Source organism: Salmo salar, chromosome ssa11, assembly GCF_905237065.1.
Source record: "Salmo salar chromosome ssa11, Ssal_v3.1, whole genome shotgun sequence".
Taxonomy (NCBI): domain Eukaryota; kingdom Metazoa; phylum Chordata; class Actinopteri; order Salmoniformes; family Salmonidae; genus Salmo; species Salmo salar.
This window is the reverse complement of record NC_059452.1, coordinates 41,965,380-41,987,021: the sequence shown is the minus strand read 5'-3', so window position 1 is coordinate 41,987,021 and position 21,642 is coordinate 41,965,380. Positions and strand designations below refer to the sequence as shown.

The 21,642-nt window shown below is 45.3% G+C and overlaps 1 protein-coding gene across 1 annotated transcript in view; it reads left to right on the top strand.

Moving 5' to 3' along the window:
• Positions 1-4,129: 4,129 nt before the first annotated feature.
• Positions 4,130-21,642, top strand: part of LOC106593212 (mothers against decapentaplegic homolog 3) — a 124,818-nt gene continuing 107,305 nt past the window's right edge. Inside the window, exon 1 of the mRNA XM_045689586.1 lies at positions 4,130-4,781. Within this exon, the coding sequence (XP_045545542.1) occupies positions 4,579-4,781 (203 nt within the window). The 5' untranslated portion in view covers positions 4,130-4,578. The remainder of the gene's footprint in view (positions 4,782-21,642) is intronic.

Below are 21,642 nucleotides of genomic sequence, written 5' to 3'. Positions count from 1 at the left end.
ACACCCCCACCCCCCACAATAACAACACTATACTATAGACCTACTCTCCTCTCTCTACACCCCCCCACAATAACAACACTATACTATAGACCTACTCTCCTCTCTCTACACCCCCCACAATAACAACACTATACTATAGACCTACTCTCCTCTCTCTACACCCCCCCACAATAACAACACTATACTATAGACCTACTCTCCTCTCTCTACCCCCCCACCCCCCCACAATAACAACACTATACTATAGACCTACTCTCCTCTCTCTACACCCCCCCACAATAACAACAATATACTATACACCTACTCTCCTCTCTCTACACCCCCCCCCCCACAATAACAACACTATACTATAGACCTACTCTCCTCTCTCTACACCCCCCCCCCCCCCACAATAACAACACTATACTATAGACCTACTCTCCTCTCTCTACACCCCCCCACCCCCACAATAACAACACTATACTATAGACCTACTCTCCTCTCTCTACACCCCCCCACAATAACAACACTATACTATAGACCTACTCTCCTCTCTCTACACCCCCCCCCACAATAACAACACTATACTATAGACCTACTCTCCTCTCTCTACACCCCCCCCCACAATAACAACACTATACTATAGACCTACTCTCCTCTCTCTACACCCCCCCACAATAACAACACTATACTATAGACCTACTCTCCTCTCTCTACACCCCCCCACAATAACAACACTATACTATAGACCTACTCTCCTCTCTCTACACCCCCCCCACAATAACAACACTATACTATAGACCTACTCTCCTCTCTCTACACCCCCCCAACAATAACAACACTATACTATAGACCTACTCTCCTCTCTCTACACCCCCCCCCCCCCACAATAACAACACTATACTATAGACCTACTCTCCTCTCTCTACACCCCCCACCCCCACAATAACAACACTATACTATAGACCTACTCTCCTCTCTCTACACCCCCCACCCCCCAACAATAACAACACTATACTATAGACCTACTCTCCTCTCTCTACACCCCCCCCCACAATAACAACCCTATACTATAGACCTACTCTCCTCTCTCTACACCCCCCACAATAACAACACTATACTATAGACCTACTCTCCTCTCTCTACACCCCCCCACAATAACAACACTATACTATAGACCTACTCTCCTCTCTCTACACCCCCCACAATAACAACACTATACTATAGACCTACTCTCCTCTCTCTACACCCCCACCCCCCCCACAATAACAACACTATACTATAGACCTACTCTCCTCTCTCTACACCCCCCCCACAATAACAACACTATACTATAGACCTACTCTCCTCTCTCTACACCCCCCCACCCCCCACAATAACAACACTATACTATAGACCTACTCTCCTCTCTCTACACCCCCCACAATAACAACACTATACTATAGACCTACTCTCCTCTCTCTACACCCCCCACCCCCCCACAATAACAACACTATACTATAGACCTACTCTCCTCTCTCTACACCCCCCCCCACAATAACAACACTATACTATAGACCTACTCTCCTCTCTCTACACCCCCCCACCCCCCACAATAACAACACTATACTATAGACTTACTCTCCTCTCTCTACACCCCCCACCCCCCACAATAACAACACTATACTATAGACCTACTCTCCTCTCTCTACACCCCCCCACCCCCCCACAATAACAACACTATACTATAGACCTACTCTCCTCTCTCTACACCCCCCCACAATAACAACACTATAATATAGACCTACTCTCCTCTCTCTACACACCCCCACAATAACAACACTATACTATAGACCTACACTACAGAACTATTCTCCTATCTCTCTACCCCCCGTTACTGCATGGCAAGCGGTACCGGTGCGCCAAGTCTGGAACCAAAAGGCTCCTGAACAGCTTTTACTCCCAATCCATAAGACTGCTGAACAGTTAATCATTTATCTACCCTGACTATTTACATTGACCCTCTTTTTATTTTCACCGACTCTCTGCACACTCACTGGACTATACCCGCACACTCACACATACACACACACACCGATATTTATACTGATTGCCAAGTCACTGTTACCCCATCTACATGTACTGTACATATTACTTCAATCACCTCCACTACCTCGTGCCCCTGCACATTAACTCAGTACTGGTACTCCTTATAGTCTCGTTATTACCACAACTACCTGGTACCCCTGCACATTAACTCAGTACGGGTACTCCTTATAATCTCGTTATTACCACAACTACCTGGTACCCCTGCACATTAACTCAGTACTGGTACTCCTTATAGTCTCGTTATTACCACAACTACCTGGTACCCCTGCACATTAACTCAGTACTGGTACTCCTTATAGTCTCGTTATTACCTCAACTACCTGGTATCCCTGCACATTGACTCAGTACTGGTACTCATTGTATATAGTCTCGTTATTACCTCAACTACCTCATACCCCTGCACATTGACTCGGTACTGGTACTCCTTGTATATAGCCTTGTTATTACCTCCACAACCTGGTACCCCTCCACATTGACTCAGTACTGGTACTCCTTATAGCCTCATTATTACCTCAACTACCCTGTATCCCTGCACATTGACTGGGTACTGGTACTCCTTGTATATAGCCTCATTATTACCTCAACTACCCCGTATCCCTGCACATTGACTGGGTACTGGTACTCCTTGTATATAGCCTCGTTATTACCTCAACTACCCCGTATCCCTGCACATTGACTCAGTACTGGTACTCCTTATAGCCTCATTATTACCTCAACTACCTGGTATCCCTGCACATTGACTCAGTACTGGTACTCCTTATAGCCTCATTATTACCTCAACTACCCCGTATCCCTGCACATTGACTGGGTACTGGTACTCCTTGTATATAGCCTCGTTATTACCTCAACTACCCCGTATCCCTGCACATTGACTCGGTACTGGTACTCCTTGTATATAGCCTCATTATTACCTGAACTACCCCGTATCCCTGCACATTGACTGGGTATGGGTACTCCTTATAGCCTCATTATTACCTGAACTACCCCGTATCCCTGCACATTGACTCGGTACGGGTACTCCTTATAGCCTCATTATTACCTGAACTACCCCGTATCCCTGCACATTGACTCGGTACTGGTACTCCTTGTATATAGCCTCGTTATTACCTCAACTACCCCGTATCCCTGCACATTGACTCGGTACGGGTACTCCTTGTATATAGCCTCGTTATTACCTGAACTACCCCGTATCCCTGCACATTGACTCGGTACGGGTACTCCTTATAGCATCATTATTACCTGAACTACCCCGTATCCCTGCACATTGACTGGGTACTGGTACTCCTTGTATATAGTTTCATTACTGTTATTTTATTATTTTACTATTTCCTTTTTTGCACATGTTTCTTACTGTTTAACTTTGCATTGTTGGGAAAGGGCTTGTAAGTAAGCATCTCACAGTAAAAGTCTACACCTTTTGTATTCGGCATGTGTGACAAATACAATTTTATTTGATTGCCACAGTCTTGTAGCAATCACAGTTTTAAGATTGTGTTCTACGGAGAGGAAAGTATGACAGGTCCTTCAGTGGTGTGTTGTGTGGATTCTGTCCAATAATCTGGAACACATTGGGAGTGGACCCCTTTAAAAAGTTTCCCAAATGCTTAGACAAGAGCAAAGCCTCTCCTGACTTCTGGACTGAAATATTGTTTATGTTATTTGTTTCTAATAATGAGCAGAGATTACACACTTTATGCAATATGCATAAGGTTGTTGTGTACAATGTCAGTTCTCATTGATGAAAGGAACCTAGTGATCTTCTATAGGCCTCTGTGTTTTATTACGTGATGGTGCTGCATGCATTGTGGAATGTTACATCATTGATCAGGCCCTAAGCGTTATGTGGAGTTTTTATCACAACTGTTGGCAATTGGTATGGGCCGGGACCATGGACCAGGCCGGTGGGGCGGGGGGCCGGGCGAAAGGCAGGGCCCATGCAATGCAGATGCAGCACATTTTGGTCAGCTGCAGCCTATGGGCTTCACAGATCTACTTGGCAGTCTGAGTGGGGAGTCTACGGAGGGTAGTCGTCCTGCGTTTGCATTTGAAGCAGACTTTTTAGTCGACTTCAGACAGAGCCTACGACGGCGGATGACTATGAATTTGGCCAAACTTCGTTGATAATCACACGTATACCAACGCGTAGGAGGCCATATTACATATTTTTTTATTCAAAATCCTTAGTCCAAAATGACCCATGTTTTCACCTACGGCTTTAATTTAGGCGAGGATGGAGAATGCATTTAGAATGGACTAGAGCGAACTAGGTTTCGCGGCGGAGTGTTAGTGATGTGAATAGTGTGCGGTAGTCGCTGAGACAGAGCTGGTCTGGCTGCACTAACACTGCTAGCTACACATCAACTTTGGCTGTGCAGCCTATGTGTGCATTTAACTAAGTCGTTGTTCAAGCGACCACTTCATTTTGTCCTTTGGATAGTTTTACAACATATTTACATCTGTATCTTGCGAAACCAAGGACCACAGTACTGGAAGGACTTTACTGACCTCAAGATGTCAATTTTGCCTTTTACTCCCCCCATTGTGAAAAGGCTTTTGGGTTGGAAAAAAGGCGAACAGAACGGACAGGAGGAGAAATGGTGTGAAAAAGCTGTGAAAAGCCTGGTGAAGAAGTTGAAGAAAACAGGGCAACTGGATGAATTGGAAAAAGCCATCACGACACAGAATATCAACACGAAATGTATTACCATACCAAGGTAGGCGTCTAGAAACATACATTGCAATGTTTGCGCAAGAAATAGAATCGATTGAATGTGACAGTTTTCAAACACAAAACTGGCTAGGTAGTTAGGTTGGACTTTCCAGTTGTAGCTTTCCCTTACTCGCAAACAATTTGATATTGTAGCCATTGAATATTTCTCATTCAAGAATAGTTTGGCTTTTGGGCATCCTGCACAAACCATGGGTAGGTAACTAGCTAACTAACGTTAGCCAGCTAGCTAACTGAGCAAGTTATACAGTCTGCATCAGCAATCATAGTACAGTAAACATCGCTAGGTAGCAAATGTAGCTAGCTAGCCAGCGTTGAATGTTTTGAGGGTTGCCCATGTTTGTTTTCAACAATCATCATTACATGCCACTTTTGTTGCACAACGAATTCTAGTTCACTGTCCTAACTAGCAAACTACACACTACGCTCGGTAGATATATTTATGATGCAGAAAACGAGGCGAATCTGCATAGTGCAATAGACAGCTGTGAAAGTCTAAACACAAATGAGTGACGAAGTTATATAATTTGGCCTTAATCTGGGGCGCTTTCTACTAGGGTGGTGCGTAGGCGAGACTGAATCATCGTTTTCGCCATGCAGTGCAATACATCCACTGCTGTCTTGACAGATTTCAACCCTTACACAGTACTCAAACGTATTCTCTTTAAAACCATCAATTAGGCCTAGCCTAGTTCTTCAGCTGCATCCTTGTCAGCTTGTCATGTCACCTGTAATGCTGAGAAACTAGCATCTACTTCCACCTCCTTGTCAGCTCAGTCAATGTGTTGTTTGTAAACTCATCCATGTTTATTGTTTAGAGAGCTTTCATGTCCTGTTTGGTTTATTTGCAGCCACACTAGTATGTAATGCTTAAGTTTGGGTAACTTCTGTGTCCCTACTGCTGTCGCTGTTATTTCAGAACCTCACCACAAAGCAGACCTGTGATTGCCTGAAACTTTAGTCAATGTCAGTGATGTGTCCCTTGAATTTCAGCAGTTAATACACACGTTTTTCTTCTTGTGTCTGCAACAAAATAACATCTCACATCTTTATCAATGAATCGGCCTTCAAAATCCCATCTCCACTATTGTCTGATATGGACTGTGGGTTAGCAAGCTGCGGTGGTGTGGGCTAAAGTTGGATATACTTAGCTAATCAGCCACTCCCACATTCTTGTTTGACCATCACAAGTGTTGTGCATTCTTTAGTCAATTGAATATCCTCTTAGCCAGGCTTGGAGCGCTGAAGATATCCGGGCCGGAAGTATAATATGCTAATATCTCCCTAATACCCTGGCTGTAGTGCAAAAGCCCTTGTCACAGACCAGTGTCATATAGTCAATGCTGGGACTGGAATGGGGAAAGCTGATCCTAGAGCAGTGCTTAGGGGGACTTCCTGCCCCTGAATAACGGCCCAGGAGGTCTGTTCCTGTTTATTCCCCTGTGGTGGGGCTGACAGCAGCTGCTTGCTCAGGCCTGTCGAGGTGGTCATGGGGGAGCTCTCCTGGCTGACACATGCATTCCCCAGCGCCTCATCACTATCCTCACAGCTGATGAGCTAGCTAAGCTACGCTAACTCACCACGCTCTCTGTACTGTGCTCCGGGTTTCACTGAGTCACAGCTGATGAGCTAGCTACGCTAACTCACCACGCTCTCTGTACTGTGCCGGGTTTCACTGAGTCACAGCTGATGAGCTAGCTAAGCTACGGTAACTCACCACGCTCTCTGTACTGTGCCGGGTTTCACTGAGTCACAGCTGATGAGCTAGCTACGCTAACTCACCACGCTCTCTGTACTGTGCTCCGGGTTTCACTGAGTCACAGCTGATGAGCTAGCTAAGCTACGGTAACTCACCACGCTCTCTGTACTGTGCCGGGTTTCACTGAGTCACAGCTGATGAGCTAGCTAAGCTACGCTAACTCACCACGCTCTCTGTACTGTGCCGGGTTTCACTGAGTCACAGCTGGCTTGATAGAGCTGATGCTGGTGGACTTGTATGGAACGGTAACATGTGTAGCCTATAGGACAGGTGTTTGTGAGGAGACCCTAGTTGACAAATGAGAATTAAAAAATGTCTGTAAAATGTTGTCATATTGTTACATTCAATTGAGAATTGAACTCCCAGTAAATAGGCCTACTTTGAATAATTTACTATGAACAATGGTTATTACCCACTTAGGCTTTCTGTTTTTAGAGCAGTTCATGCCAGATTGGCCCAAAATAAATATATGATGTTTTGAATCCTTCTGAGATGAAATCCATGGAAAGGTCCATTGAGGGAAGTCTACATGGGATTCCCCAGTAACACATCAGATCAAGGTACTCACTGATCTAGACCCCAAATCCTTAACCTGAGGAAGTTGAGCAACCGACCTGCCAGATCTAGACCCCAAATCCTAAACCTGAGGAAGTTGAGCAACCGACCTGCCAGATCTAGACCCCAAATCCTAAACCTGAGGAAGTTGAGCAACCGACCTGCCAGATCTAGACCCCAAATCCTAAACCTGAGGAGGTTGAGCAACTGACCTGATCTGAACGAAGCACAATCATTTCATATTGAAACAGGAGCTGCGTTAAACACTAAAGCCTCAGTGCCCGGTGTGGATTTAGAGGCCCTGAGTTGTTAGATAATGTTTCAAATGGGTTTAACAGCAGCAATCTCCTCTAAGAAGCCGTGTAATCAGAGAGAATTCTAGCCTATAGCTGGCCTAGTGGGTCATGGAGCAGTTTTAGACCTCATCATTCTTTTTCCCCTCCTGATTGTCTGAATACAAAACATCAAGTTCATGATTTGTTTGTTTGGAAACCAGTAGTCTTATTTCTTGTTAGATTTTTCTTTTCTAAAATGTTGCGCAACAAATGGCAGTTTTCTACCCAGAGTTTATCTTATTTTGTGGTGCAAAGCTATTGCTCGGCATGCTTCTTAGCCTCTCTACACTTTTGTGGTTTTGACAGTCATTTTTTGCTTTTTAAATAATGTGTAGCTCTGAGTAACTAGGGCTCTGGGCCAAATTCATGTCTTAATCATTCTGCAGTGTGTACTTATGGCTTTGTGATGTCTCTCTCGCTCTCGCTCTCCTGAGCAATGGCACTGGCAGGAACTTTGGTATGAGAGGCCTGCTTAGAGGCCCATTTCCGCCTAAAACAAACATTCTCACATCTGTCAAGTCATTTAAAAGTGACTTTCTCAGAGCCGGTGGAGGCGGCTGTTAAGTGAACGAGCCTGCGGTGTTTGAGTGGGGAGAAGACGAATGTTCTCTCCCTGTCCTTTAAATGTGGTTTAGTGAACTGTAGGCTAGGTGACACGTGTGGCCTTCCTAAAGCAAAATGGACAACACTATTGTTTTCATGAGTCTCCCCTTTCCATAGTGGGGTCATATTAGTTTGTATCTCAAACGATCTGGACGCTACAGACAGAAGTTGGCACATCGGCGGTACCGACTTCAGACTAGTCCGTAGCTTGTGGGGGTCTTAGAGCAAAACGGAGAACACCATGGTGTTGGTGAGAGGCTCACCATAGTGGTCATATCAGTTATTAGGTCAAACTTTACGCTCGCTACAGACGTTTTGTGAGAAGTCAAATTTTTAGGGATGTCCCCTGGTCTGACAAACAGCACTGTAGCTCTGCCACTTTCCACCACAGGTGCGGAAGGCCGACGTGGGGGGTGCAGTGTATTGAGACGCAGCCCATTGAAAACAAACAGACATCCCTAGTTTAAACTGCTGGATTTTGATGGGGATGTTTTTATTATGTTAGATTTTTGCATCAACAATTTCGAGGCGGCAGGTAGCCTAGTGGTTAGAGCGTTGGGCCAGTAACCAGCAGGTAGCCTAGTGGTTAGAGCGTTGGGCCAGTAACCAGCAGGTAGCCTAGTGGTTAGAGCGTTGGGCCAGTAACCAGCAGGTAGCCTAGTGGTTAGAGCGTTGGGCCAGTAACCAGCAGGTAGCCTAGTGGTTAGAGCGTTGGGCCAGTAACCAGCAGGTAGCCTAGTGGTTAGAGCGTTGGGCCAGTAACCAGCAGGTAGCCTAGTGGTTAGAGCGTTGGGCCAGTAACCAGCAGGTAGCCTAGTGGTTAGAGCATTGGGCCAGTAACCAGCAGGTAGCCTAGTGGTTAGAGCGTTGGGCCAGTAACCAGCAGGTAGCCTAGTGGTTAGAGCCTTGGGCCAGTAACCAGCAGGTAGTCTAGTGGTTAGAGCATTGGGCCAGTAACCAGCAGGTAGCCTAGTGGTTAGAGCGTTGGGCCAGTAACCAGCAGGTAGCCTAGTGGTTAGAGCGTTGGGCCAGTAACCAGCAGGTAGCCTACTGGTTAGAGCGTTGGGCCAGTAACCAGCAGGTAGCCTACTGGTTAGAGCATTGGGCCAGTAACCAGCAGGTAGCCTAGTGGTTAGAGCATTGGGCCAGTAACCAGCAGGTAGCCTAGTGGTTAGAGCATTGGGCCAGTAACCAGCAGGTAGCCTAGTGGTTAGAGCATTGGGCCAGTAACCAGCAGGTAGCCTAGTGGTTAGAGCATTGGGCCAGTAACCAGCAGGTAGCCTAGTGGTTAGAGCATTGGGCCAGTAACCAGCAGGTAGCCTAGTGGTTAGAGCATTGGGCCAGTAACCAGCAGGTAGCCTAGTGGTTAGAGCATTGGGCCAGTAACCAGCAGGTAGCCTAGTGGTTAGAGCATTGGGCCAGTAACCAGCAGGTAGCCTAGTGGTTAGAGCATTGGGCCAGTAACCAGCAGGTAGCCTAGTGGTTAGAGCATTGGGCCAGTAACCGAAAGGTTGCTAGATCGAATCCCCGAGCTGACAAGGTAAAAATCTGTCTTTCTGCCCCTGAACAAAGGGAACAACTGTTCCCTGCTAGGTCGTCATTGTAAATAAGAATTTGTTCTTAACTGACTTGCCTAGTTAAATAAAATCAACAGTTTTAATGATTAGGAGGAAGACACTTCCAGAGTCAATTCCTTCTCAGCGGCTGTCAATTCAATACATTAAAATGAATAAAATAGAATGGAATTCACAATCCTATTTGAAAATTAGGAGCAATTGTCAATTAGTTTCATGAGTTGACTGTATTTTAACTGGTCTTCCCTCTTGACCCGTCCCAAACTGTAGGCCTTTACTGTGGAGCAGAGCTGAGAGAGCAGAACTGCAACAGACGGCACAGAATTCTCTCTCTCACTCTTGGTTCTGGGCCAGGACCCGGGAGCAGCAGCCTGTCTTGTCCACACACGTCCCTCTGGCTGCAGGGCTGCAGTCTGGTGCCACCGACTCACACTGCAGCATGTTTGAGCATGAGAAAGACAGTCCCTGAGTGTGTGTCTGGATTAAGGGCCATTCTGTGACTTTGGCTAATATGCCTTATTTATTTACTGTAGTATTGTTTTGGTAAAGAGTATTGAGTATTGTTACTTAACCTGGTATCGGTATCGAAGTCAAAATTCTGGTATCGTGACAACACTAAGGGAGAGGAAGTGGGGAGGGAGAGAGATGGGAGCAGGAAGAACAGAGGGAGGAACTTGAGCTGATAACAAAAAGATTAAACAGATTGGTTTCCCCACCACAAGTGGTCTACAGTGCTGTTGTACATCAATAGAAGCGTGGGTGCTGGTGTCTATTAGATAAAGTATGTCATGATATTAACATTGACTCCAAAAACCAACAAAGCTAAAATATAAACCATCATGAATTATGTTCATCTAAAAAAAAAAAATAGATTCTAAAAATCTAATGTGGTTTTCAAGCTGCTGAATCTGGTGCGTAAATGCAGCCAGGAGATGGAGATGTTTCAAAAAGGCCTAGCTTGTCCCGAGGCCTAGCTTGTCCCGAGGCATCGCTAGCTAACATGGAAAAACAGTCTAGGTAGCTAACGTCAGTCTTCTAACACGTACTACTATAGTTGAAACTGTTGCTGCGGATCTTGACTTTTCGGGACTCCTCTTCCTGAACACTAAAGGTCCCGAAGCTTCTGCTCATGTGCAGTACTCTACTTAACACCATCTCTACTCGTAGAGAACAGGCTACTCTGGTGAATGGTGCTCCTTTAATGATGTGAGATCAAAGTCTGCAAGATCACATAGTGATAGTATTCTTCATAACAGAAATTAATAAAAATGTATTATTTGTGGGGTGCTTATATTTGTCCTGTTACACACAAGTGGGTTTTGGAAATGTGTTTCTTGCATATCCCAACTCCCCCTGAGACACACCCACAGGGAATGGGGTCACGGCCTGGGTCACTGTTGTACAGCACCCCTGGAGCAATTAGGATAAATTACCTTGCTCAAGGGCACAGCGACAGGTTTTTCACCTTGTTGGCTCCGGTATTCGAACCAGTGACCTTTCGGTTACTGGTCCAACGCTACCTGCCGCCCCTGCCAAATGTAATTGCATAGTATAAAGTTACTGTAAGACAAGAAACGCCACCTAATTTCTTATGATATTTCAGGATGTTGCCAAAACTCAAGTGTGTCACTAGGCTATGCCTCTTTAACACAATCTGCTCCAAAATTTCCTCACTGTATTTAATTCAAAAAGACACTGTATAACTCAAGTTGATCTGAATGAATATTCCCATGAAAGTGATTGAGATCACATGGTTAATATGCAGATGCTGCATGGACAGTTCACTGGTAAAACTTGAAGAATTATCATTCACGATTTGACAGTGAGAAATGTGAAGGGAGAGTGACCACAGCAATGTGGGTATAAAGTAGAGGTAAAGAAACCCAGTGATTGGGATCTTCAGCTCTGGGGGAAGCAGAATCCAGGGCGGGGGGGGGTCGTTTACCTGCGGATCTGCAGCCTCTGACAAGTTAAAAAGCATTGGATTGTTGTCAGCATGGGTGAGAGTTTCATTCTACCATATAAGTCACATTGAGCTTGACTTTATAATATGAACTGCCCCCCGATCCCATTGCAAGAAGCGACATCCCCCCCAAAACACTATACAACACGTCTCCTAGCCTCCCAGCATGCTTTCTGTCCCTAACACTAAATAATAGAAAATTATATCAAATATTTTTAAATCAAAAAGCAAATCAGGTCTAAAAACTAACTGAAACAGATTTACGAATTAAAATCGAAAAACGAACAGTATCCTTGGCGCGCACATGTAAAGTACTGAAAAAATATATATAAACACAACATGGAAAGTACTGAAAAATACAAGCGCATCATGTAAAGTGTTGGTTTCATAAGCTGAAATAAAATATCCCAGACATTCTCCAAACACACAAAAAGCTTATTTCTCTCCAGTTTTGTACACATTTGTTTACATCCCTGTTAGTGAGCATTTCTCCTTTGCCAAGATAATCCATCCACCTGACAGGTGTGGCCTATCAAGATCAATCATCCACCCGGACAGCTGATGAAACTGAGGAGTATTTCTCATGGTAATAAAGCCTTTTTGTGGTGGAAAACTCATTCAGATTGTCTGCGCCTGGCTCCCCAGTGGGTGGGCCTATGGATGTGCCCCTGCCCAGTCATGTGGGCGGTAGGTAGCCTAGTGGTTAGAGCGTTGGGCCAGTAACCAAAAGGTTTCTAGATCGAATCCCCGAGCTGACAAGGTAAAAATCTGTCGTTCTGCCCCTGAACAAGGCAGTTAACCCACTGTTCCTAGGCCGTCATTGTAAATAAGAATTTGTTCTTAACTGACTTGCCTACTTAAATTTAGGTTCAATATCCTTATATGAACGCTAACTCAGTAAAATCGTTGAAATTGTTGCGTTTAATAATTTTGTTCAGTATGGTGGTGCTGGTAGTCGTGGCTGTAGTCGTGGCCAATAGGACACAAAGCAGGCTTGTTGTCTGTGTGGAGTTAGTGTCCCTCTCCCCCACAGATAGTGGTCAGGGCAAAGCAAAGCAGAGTAGAGCTTTCTCTGTTCTTCTCCCCCACAGATAGTGGTCAGGCCAAGGCAAAGCAGAGTAGAGCTTTCTCTCACTAATATAACCTAACCCTGCCGCCTCCACACAGAGCAGCAGTTGCTAACCAAACAGCAGCCCACACCCTCCCCAAGGCCCCAGCAACCAGCCGCAGCACATTCCTCTGGGCTGACTAACCACACACACACACACACTAAAAGCCCCGCACCCACTCAGCGCATGGAGGGAGCGTGGAGACCACTATTGGGGCACTCACACTTAATACCACGACCAGACCTGGCACAGCACGCACACACACATGCGCTCAATACCCATGATGCCCTCTGCTTGGACACAGAAGCAGTCAACAAGCCAAAAATGCAGATGACCCGGTGCCCACATACACCGGGGAATCGTCACACAAAACCCTCCTGGTTCTGGATGAATGAGGTATGGTGATGGTACACGCTGGAGCTACCAGGCAGAGCAGACAGGCAACACTGTCCATCTGTACCCATCTGCCAAGACTACACACACACACACACACACACACACACAGAGACCGAGACACACACCGAAGGAACAGAAAGAGAGATGTCTCATACAGCAGTATCCACTTTCTGTCAGACAAATCAAACAATGACTTGAGTTGAGCAGCCAGTGGTAATTACAGCACAGAGAAGCCAGACGCAGACAGACACACTCTCAGTGAACCAGTGTGTATCACATCACTAGAGAACAATACAGTCTGGACTGTGACTCAGGTACCTGCTTTGAAATGTAAGGGTGTGTGGGTGGGTGTGAGGAGACATTTTGATGGCTCTGAGGGATCTGGCCCAGACAGATTGAGATTAAACACCTTTGTTGAGCGAGTCAACCAGAAAGTGTCTGTCTATTTTAGTTTGTTTTAGCTGCAGTGCTCAGGCTTGTGTCTCTGTCTGTCAGTTTGTTTGTTTTAGCTGCAGTGCTCAGGCTTGTGTCTCTCTGTTGTTTTGTTTGTTTTAGCTGCAGTGCTCAGGCTTGTGTCTCTGTCTGTCAGTTTGTTTGTTTTAGCTGCAGTGCTCAGGCTTGTGTCTGTCAGTTTGTTTTGTTTGTTTTAGCTGCAGTGCTCAGGCTTGTGTCTGTCAGTTTGTTTTAGCTGCAGTGCTCAGGCTTGTGTCTGTCAGTTTGTTTTTAGTTGCAGTGCTCAGGCTTGTGTCTGTCAGTTTGTTTTGTTTGTTTTTAGTTGCAGTGCTCAGGCTTGTGTCTGTCAGTTTGTTTTTAGTTGCAGTGCTCAGGCTTGTGTCTGTCAGTTTGTTTTGTTTGTTTTTAGTTGCAGTGCTCAGGCTTGTGTCTGTCAGTTTGTTTTGTTTGTTTTAGTTGCAGTGCTCAGGCTTGTGTCTGTCAGTTTGTTTTTAGTTGCAGTGCTCAGGCTTGTGTCAATGTCAGTTTGTTTGTTTTAGTTGCAGTGCTCAGGCTAGTCTCTCTGTTCGTTTGTTTTAGTTGCAGTGCTCAGGCTAGTGTTTCCTTGGCAATATTAGGTTAACCTCTATGGGCTAGGTGGGACGCTTGTGTCCCACCTACTCAACAGCTAGTGTAATCCCGTGGCGCGTTATTCAAATTCCTCAAAAATGCAAAAACTTCAATTTTTCAAACATATGACTATTTTACACCATTTTAAAGACAAGACTCTCGTTAATCTAACCACACTGTCCGATTTCAAAAAGGCTTTACAACGAAAGCAAAACATTAGATTGTCAGCAGAGTACCCAGCCAGAAATAATCAGACACCCATTTTTCAAGCTAGCATATAATGTCACATAAACCCAAACCACAGCTAAATGTAGCACTAACCTTTGATGATCTTCATCAGATGACAACCCTAGGACATTATGTTATACAATACATGCATGTTTTGTTCAATCAAGTTCATATTTATATCAAAAACCAGCTTTTTACATTAGCATGTGACTAGCATGTGACTAGCATTCCCACCGAACACTGCCGGTGAATTTACTAAATTACTCACGATAAACGTTCACAAAAAGCATAACAATTATTTTAAGAATTATAGATACAGAACTCCTCTATGCACTCGATATGTCCGATTTTTAAAATAGCTTTTCGGTGAAAGCACATTTTGCAATATTCTCAGTAGATAGCCCGACATCGCAGGGCTAGCTATTTAGACACCCAGCAAGTTTAGCACTCACCAAAGTCAGATTTACTATAAGAAAAATGTTATTACCTTTGCTGTCTTCGTCAGAATGCACTCCCAGGACTTCTACTTCAATAACAAATGTTGGTTTGGTTGAAAATAATCCATTGTTATATCCAAATAGCGGCGTTTTGTTCGTGCGTTCAAGACACTATCCGAAAGGGTAAATAAGGGTGATGAGCATGGCGCAATTCGTGACAATTTTTTTTCTCGAAATATTCCATTACCGTACTTCGAAGCATGTCAACCGCTGTTTAAAATCAATTTTTATGCCATTTTTCTCATAAAAAAGCGATAATATTCCGACCGGGAATCTGCGTTTAGGTAAACAGACGAAAGAAAATAAAGCATGGGGTCGACTCGGGCACGCGCCTAAGCCCATAGTACTCTGATCGGCCACTTGCCAAACGCGATAAAGTGTTTCAGCCAGAGGCTGCCTCGATATCGTTCAGCTTTTTCCCGGGCTCTGAGAGCCTATGGGAGCCGTAGTAAGTGTCACGTTATAGCAAAGATCCTCAGTCTTCAATAAAAAGAGCCAAGATGAAACACAACTTGTCAGACAGGCCACTTCCTGCATGGAATCTTCTCAGGTTTTGGCCTGCCATATGAGTTCTGTTATACTCACAGACACCATTCAAACAGTTTTAGAAACTTTAGGGTGTTTTCTATCCAAAGCCAATAATTATATGCATATTCTAGTTACTGGGCAGGAGTAGTAACCAGATTAAATCGGGTACGTTTTTTATCAGGCCGTGTCAATACTGCCCCCTAGCCCTAACAGGTTAAGCATTAAGCAAAGGCCCTAAAGCAACATCCAGGGTGGTCTGCAATACCTTTCATCAGTTGAAATCAAATGAAGCACAACGTATTTTGGTCCAGGGGTCCAGGCTAGATCCTCCCTGTCCATCTAATGGTTGAACCTTTTCAACTTTCAGTTAGTATTGCATCTTGGCTGAACGAACATTGGCCTTTTCCCAGTGTGTTTGATGTTGGTGTTGAGACCTCCCCAGACGCAGACAGGCACACACACATTGTCTCTACTCCAGCTGTGCTAACTGAAACAGGATGTGTTTGCCTGCTGTTTTGAGCTGAGGGGAAGAGAGGAAATATCTAACTAGCTAGCAGGTGAATGACTGGCAGGGCAGGTGCACACACCCTTAGATTTCCCCTAGACATGGAAGCTGTAAAGGTAGAGTTCAGGAAGTGTTTGGTATCATTTAGGCCTACCCCCCCCAATGTTTTGCTTGCTGATGCAGTGTCATTTACCAGGCTACCACTGACTGATCCAGTTTGGCTGGCCACAAGTTTTTATGAGGGGACACACAATGCTTGGAGGGTGGAGAGGGGAAGTAGTCGGGGCAGGGGGACAGATGGAGGGGGAGGGGCAGCAGACACTCTGAGCCGCCCTGATCTATTGAGACAGTCTGCCATTCTTTACCCCCCCCTTTGTCCTGCTCTCTCTCTCCCTGCTCTCTCTCTCTCTCTCCCTGCTCTCTCTCTCTCTCTCTCCTCTCTCTCTCTCCCTGCTCTCTCTCTCTCCCTGCTCTCTCTCTCTCTCTCCCTGCTCTCTCTCTCTCTCTCCCTGCTCTCTCTCTCTCTCCCTGCTCTCTCTCTCTCTCTCTCCCTGCTCTCTCTCTCTCTCCCTGCTCTCTCTCTCTCTCTCCCTGCTCTCTCTCTCTCTCTCCCTGCTCTCTCTCTCTCTCTCTCCCTGCTCTCTCTCTCTCTCTCTCCCTGCTCTCTCTCTCTCTCTCTCTCCCTGCTCTCTCTCTCTCTCCCTGCTCTCTCGCTCTCTCTCCCTGCTCTCTCTCTCTCTCTCCCTGCTCTCTCTCTCTCTCTCCCTGCTCTCTCTCTCTCTCTCCCTGCTCTCTCTCTCTCTCTCCCTGCTCTCTCTCTCTCTCCCTGCTCTCTCTCTCTCTCCCTGCTCTCTCTCTCTCTCCCTGCTCTCTCTCTCTCTCTCCCTGCTCTCTCTCTCTCTCTCCCTGCTCTCTCTCTCTCTCTCTCCCTGCTCTCTCTCTCTCTCTCTCCCTGCTCTCTCTCTCTCTCTCTCCCTGCTCTCTCTCTCTCTCTCTCCCTGCTCTCTCTCTCTCTCTCCCTGCTCTCTCTCTCTCTCTCTCCCTGCTCTCTCTCTCTCTCTCTCTCTCCCTGCTCTCTCTCCCTGCTCTCTCTCTCTGCTCTCTCTGCTCTCTCTGCTCTCTCTGCTCTCTGCTCTCTCTAAGGACATGGCCTTTCTGTTATTGTAGATCAGTACCTGTAGTTTATAGACATTAGAGACAGGCAAGGTAGTCTTTGTTGTGTTGCTAGACTGTAGTTAGTCATTATGAGGGAGCAGAAATAGAATATTTAGTCTAACTAGATTCTATATCAAAGCATAGCCTATAGGGTAGACCAACCGGGATTAGGATTATTAGTGAATAAACTGTCATTCATTTAAATATCTTAAATAAGTACAATGATGTATCCTGGTGGATGTTTTTCTTCCAGTCAAACTTCCTTTTGACTCACTGTAGCAGTGTGCTGAGTGAGTTGAAGAATTCTGTGGCCAAAGTTTTGTCCTTGGTGCACAGAGGTGTGTGTGTGTGTGTGTGTGTCCAGTGGCGCTTGGAGCACAGAACCGTAGCCAGTGTGTGACTGTTCGTGCTTCAAAGTGTTTGTTTTGCCCCCTCAGATTAGTGCAGCTCAGCCTGGGCCAGTCAGTCTCTGATCTGAGGCAGACATACACCCCACCAACCCCTTAAATCTGAGAACCCCACTCACACAACCCCTAACCCCTCCACCCCAGCAGCAGCAGCAGTACCACCCCTTAAATCTGAGAACCCCACTCACACATAGCATCAATCTTTAGGGCCTTTTTAACTTAGAACTTCAATAATATTCCAACCGGACGATTCCAGTGTCTTGAAAAACGTTTTGGAACACAGCTACCCCTCACGTGAACGTGCGCCAAGGAACTCATGTGCTTTCCTGAGTCAACAACTTCCTCTGTTCGCTCTCTGTTCACCATAGACGCCTCAAACAACTTTCTAAAGACTGTTGACATCTAGTGGAAGCCTTAGGAAGTGCAAAATGAGCCCTAAGTCACTGTGTGTTCAATAGGCAATGACTTGAAAGGTCTACAAGCACCAGATTTCCCACTTCCTGGTTAGATTTTTGCCTGCCATGTGAGTTCTGGTATACTCACAGACATCATTCAAACAGTTGTAGAAACTTCAGAGTGTTTTCTATCCAAATATACTAATAATATGCATATTCTAGTTCCTGGGCCCGAGTAGTAGGCCGTTTAATCTGGGTACGTTTTTCGTCCGGCCGTGAAAATACTGCCCCCTACCCAAGAGAGGTTAAATGTCACATTGTAAACGGATTGTAAATGGTCACGCTTTATTCAAATGCCTGAATGCATTCTGCAAACGGTGGAACAGGCTACATCTGATAACATAACTTAATGGTAGTTGTCAACTACTGTAGCCATCTAGCCAGCTGACCTCTGTAACTAGCCGGCAAGCCAGCAAGCAAAGCTAAAGGGATTGCAAACAGGTTAGAATAACTCTAGCCAATGCAACTTTTGTGGGCCTAGATCCGTCTTTTCTATGCTGTCTTCGTATTCTGATAGCTGAAGTGGCATGTAAGTGTTGGGTGTATACTGTAACGCTGCTATAGGCCTAGCTCTACAGGAATGGTATCAGGACCACTGTGGGGCTAAACATGAATAACCCTGCTCCATTAGCTAGGCCTAGCTGTATAGGAATGGAATCAGGACCGCTCTGGGGCTAAACATGAATAACCCTGCTCCATTAGCTAGGCCTAGCTGTATAGGAATGGAATCAGGACCGCTCTGGGGCTAAACATGAATAACCCTGCTCCATTAGCTAGGCCTAGCTGTATAGGAATGGAATCAGGACCGCTCTGGGGCTAAACATGAATAACCCTGCTCCATTAGCTAGGCCAAGCTGTATAGGAATGGAATCAGGACCGCTGTGGGGCTAAACATGAATAACCCTAGCTAGGCCTAGTGACTCACCGCTTCTCACTAGTTTTCCCCTAGATACACCCTAGATAGGCTTTTGAAAGTAGGCTGGTGGAAGGTCATGTACTTGTTTACCCAGTTTCTGTCACTGTAATGATATTACTGTTGTATATGGTCTGCCCCCCCCCGAGAGTGTCAGTCAGTGTAACTAGCCTCAGTCACACAGCCATACCTAGGGCCTGGCAATAACTGTTCTGCTGGCCTGGGTCCATGGAGGGCTTGGACTCCGGATCCTTCCTCAACCCATTTGGTGTTTTCCATTCCCCAGCACCCGATCCATCTTTCATGTCTTGTCAGAGTTATAGCCCACCACCATCGGCAGGGCATACGAGGTCAAGCCGTTCCTCCACAACCACCCTGGAACATATTTGAAACACAACGCGCTCCACATACTCATAAAGCATATTTGAAGAGTGTGAGGTTGTCTGGGGCTCGGTATGGTCCCTCCAACAACATGGTAGTCACTCAGGGACGGTGGCATGTTATGAATGGCTGGGGATTGTTCTGGGCAACGTTTCACTCACTTCTATCGCTGTGGTAAATGTCTTGAACAGTGACTCGGTGGCTGTATGTGAAGTTGTTGGCGTTTTTGTCTAGGGCTTGTTGTACGGTCCCTTCCTCCCTCCCTGGACTGTGGAAGTGGGATCCCTCACGTTAGAACAGCACATTAAGTCTGCGTCTGAATCTGTGTGTCTTGTGTTTCCTGGACCTGAGTTGGTCCAGACCAGAAAGCTGAACGTGGGTGCAGTGATGAGAGTAGTGTCCCAGTGAAGGACTGAGTCAGGGAATGGGCAATTCTAAGGTAACAGAATTACGCAGAGACTCTGATTTTTCACTTTAAAATGTATGCCAAACAAAAACTATTGATTTTCAAAGTTTAACAATCCATACAATTCTATGCATAAAGACTACTTTTAACAATTACCATAGTGAATAACACTAAAAACATTTACTGGAAATGACGGTAAAATCTCCCTCTGGTTTATTCTGTTACCAAACGTTGTATCTGCTCAGTTCTGCGGTAAATGTGGTTTTGCCACACACTGTAATAGTTTTGGTGAATAGGATGTTTTTGTCTGTTCTATGTTCAGTGTCCACCCCCAGCCTAAACCCCAAAGGAATACACCCACTGTAGAGCATGGGCCTGAGACGCAGTTACATCACCTCAGCCCAGTCTGTACACACACACACACACACACACACACACACACACACACACACACACACACACACACACACACACACACACACACACACACACCAAACCTGGGTTTCTTTTACTTTTCAAAACATTTCAAAACAGTTATTCAGATAACCTTTAGTTATCTAGTTAGTTTTAGTTTCAACAAATCAAGTAATTGAATATTGGAATGTATTTGATACGCTTTTTGAAAATACTACACTGACTCAAATACACTCCCAAGCCTAACCTTAACCCCATAACCCTAAAACTATACCTAACTCCTAAACCTACCTGTAACCCATAGCCTTAATTATGAACCTAATTGTAACCTTAAATGTAACCCCTAAGCCTAAAATATAATTTTTCCTCGTGTGGACCGGAAAAATGTCCCCACTTATCCAAATGTTCCTTATTTTACTATCCTTGTGAGGACTTCTGGTACCCACAAGGATAGTTACACACACACACACACACACACACACACACACACAGAACACGAGAGAGTGAGCTGAGCTAACCCAGCCCCCCATTAACCTTAATTCTTTATGATGGCCACAGGACTCACTGATGTGCAAAGCCCCAGGAAATGGCTGCTCGTTTATGGGCTGTGGCAACAGCAACCCACTGACTCCTTTTCAGCCAATTGGGGCTCATAAAAGGGGACCTTGGCCTATGCCATGCGCTGTGTGAAATAACTTTTTGTTTAATAAGAACCGGAGGATGTGTTTGAGTAGGACCGAGAGCTCGTCGGGAGAGAGAACTGAATGCTCTGTGTGACAATGCAATTTCTGATTAGGACTGTATGTTATAGATTTTCTGCTGTTGGACACACACACACACACACACACACACACACACACACACACACACACACACACACACACACACACACACACACACACACACACACACACACACACTCTGTTCTCCTCCACCACACACAGGGGGATTCTGCTTGTAACATCCCCCCTTCCCCTTTCTCAAAATGCCAAGACAGTGAAAAGCTGCTATGAAATATTAAAGACCCTGATGTTTTTCCCTCCGGAGGCACAGTAGTTGGCTGAGACGAACACACACGCACTCAGTCTGGCTGAGTACCACTGAAGGCTCCTCCAATCACATTACAGCATGGAGCATTGATACGGTGAGGTCACTGGTTAGCCGGCCAGACTCCTCATTGCTCCACTGAGACTCTCCTGCTGACCTACAGGCTTCTAAAGAGCTTAGTGGGGGACCAGGTTGAACCCTAACAGGGAGAAAAATCATAATCGGTCGACCTCTAGTTTTCAACGCCGATACCGATTATTGGAGGACCAAAAAAAGGCCAATACCGATTAATTGCTATATAAATATTATTTTATTTTTAAATTTTTTTGTAATAATGACCAATGAACACATATTTTAACTTAATATAATGCATAAATAAAATCAATTTAGTCTCAAATAAATAATGAAACATGTACAATTTGGTTTAAATAATGCAAAAACAGTGTTGGAGAAAAAAGTAAAATTGCAATATGTGCCATGTAAAATTAAAAATTAAAAAAGCCAACGTTTAAGTTCCTAGCTCAGAACATGAGAACATATGAAAGCTGGTGGTTC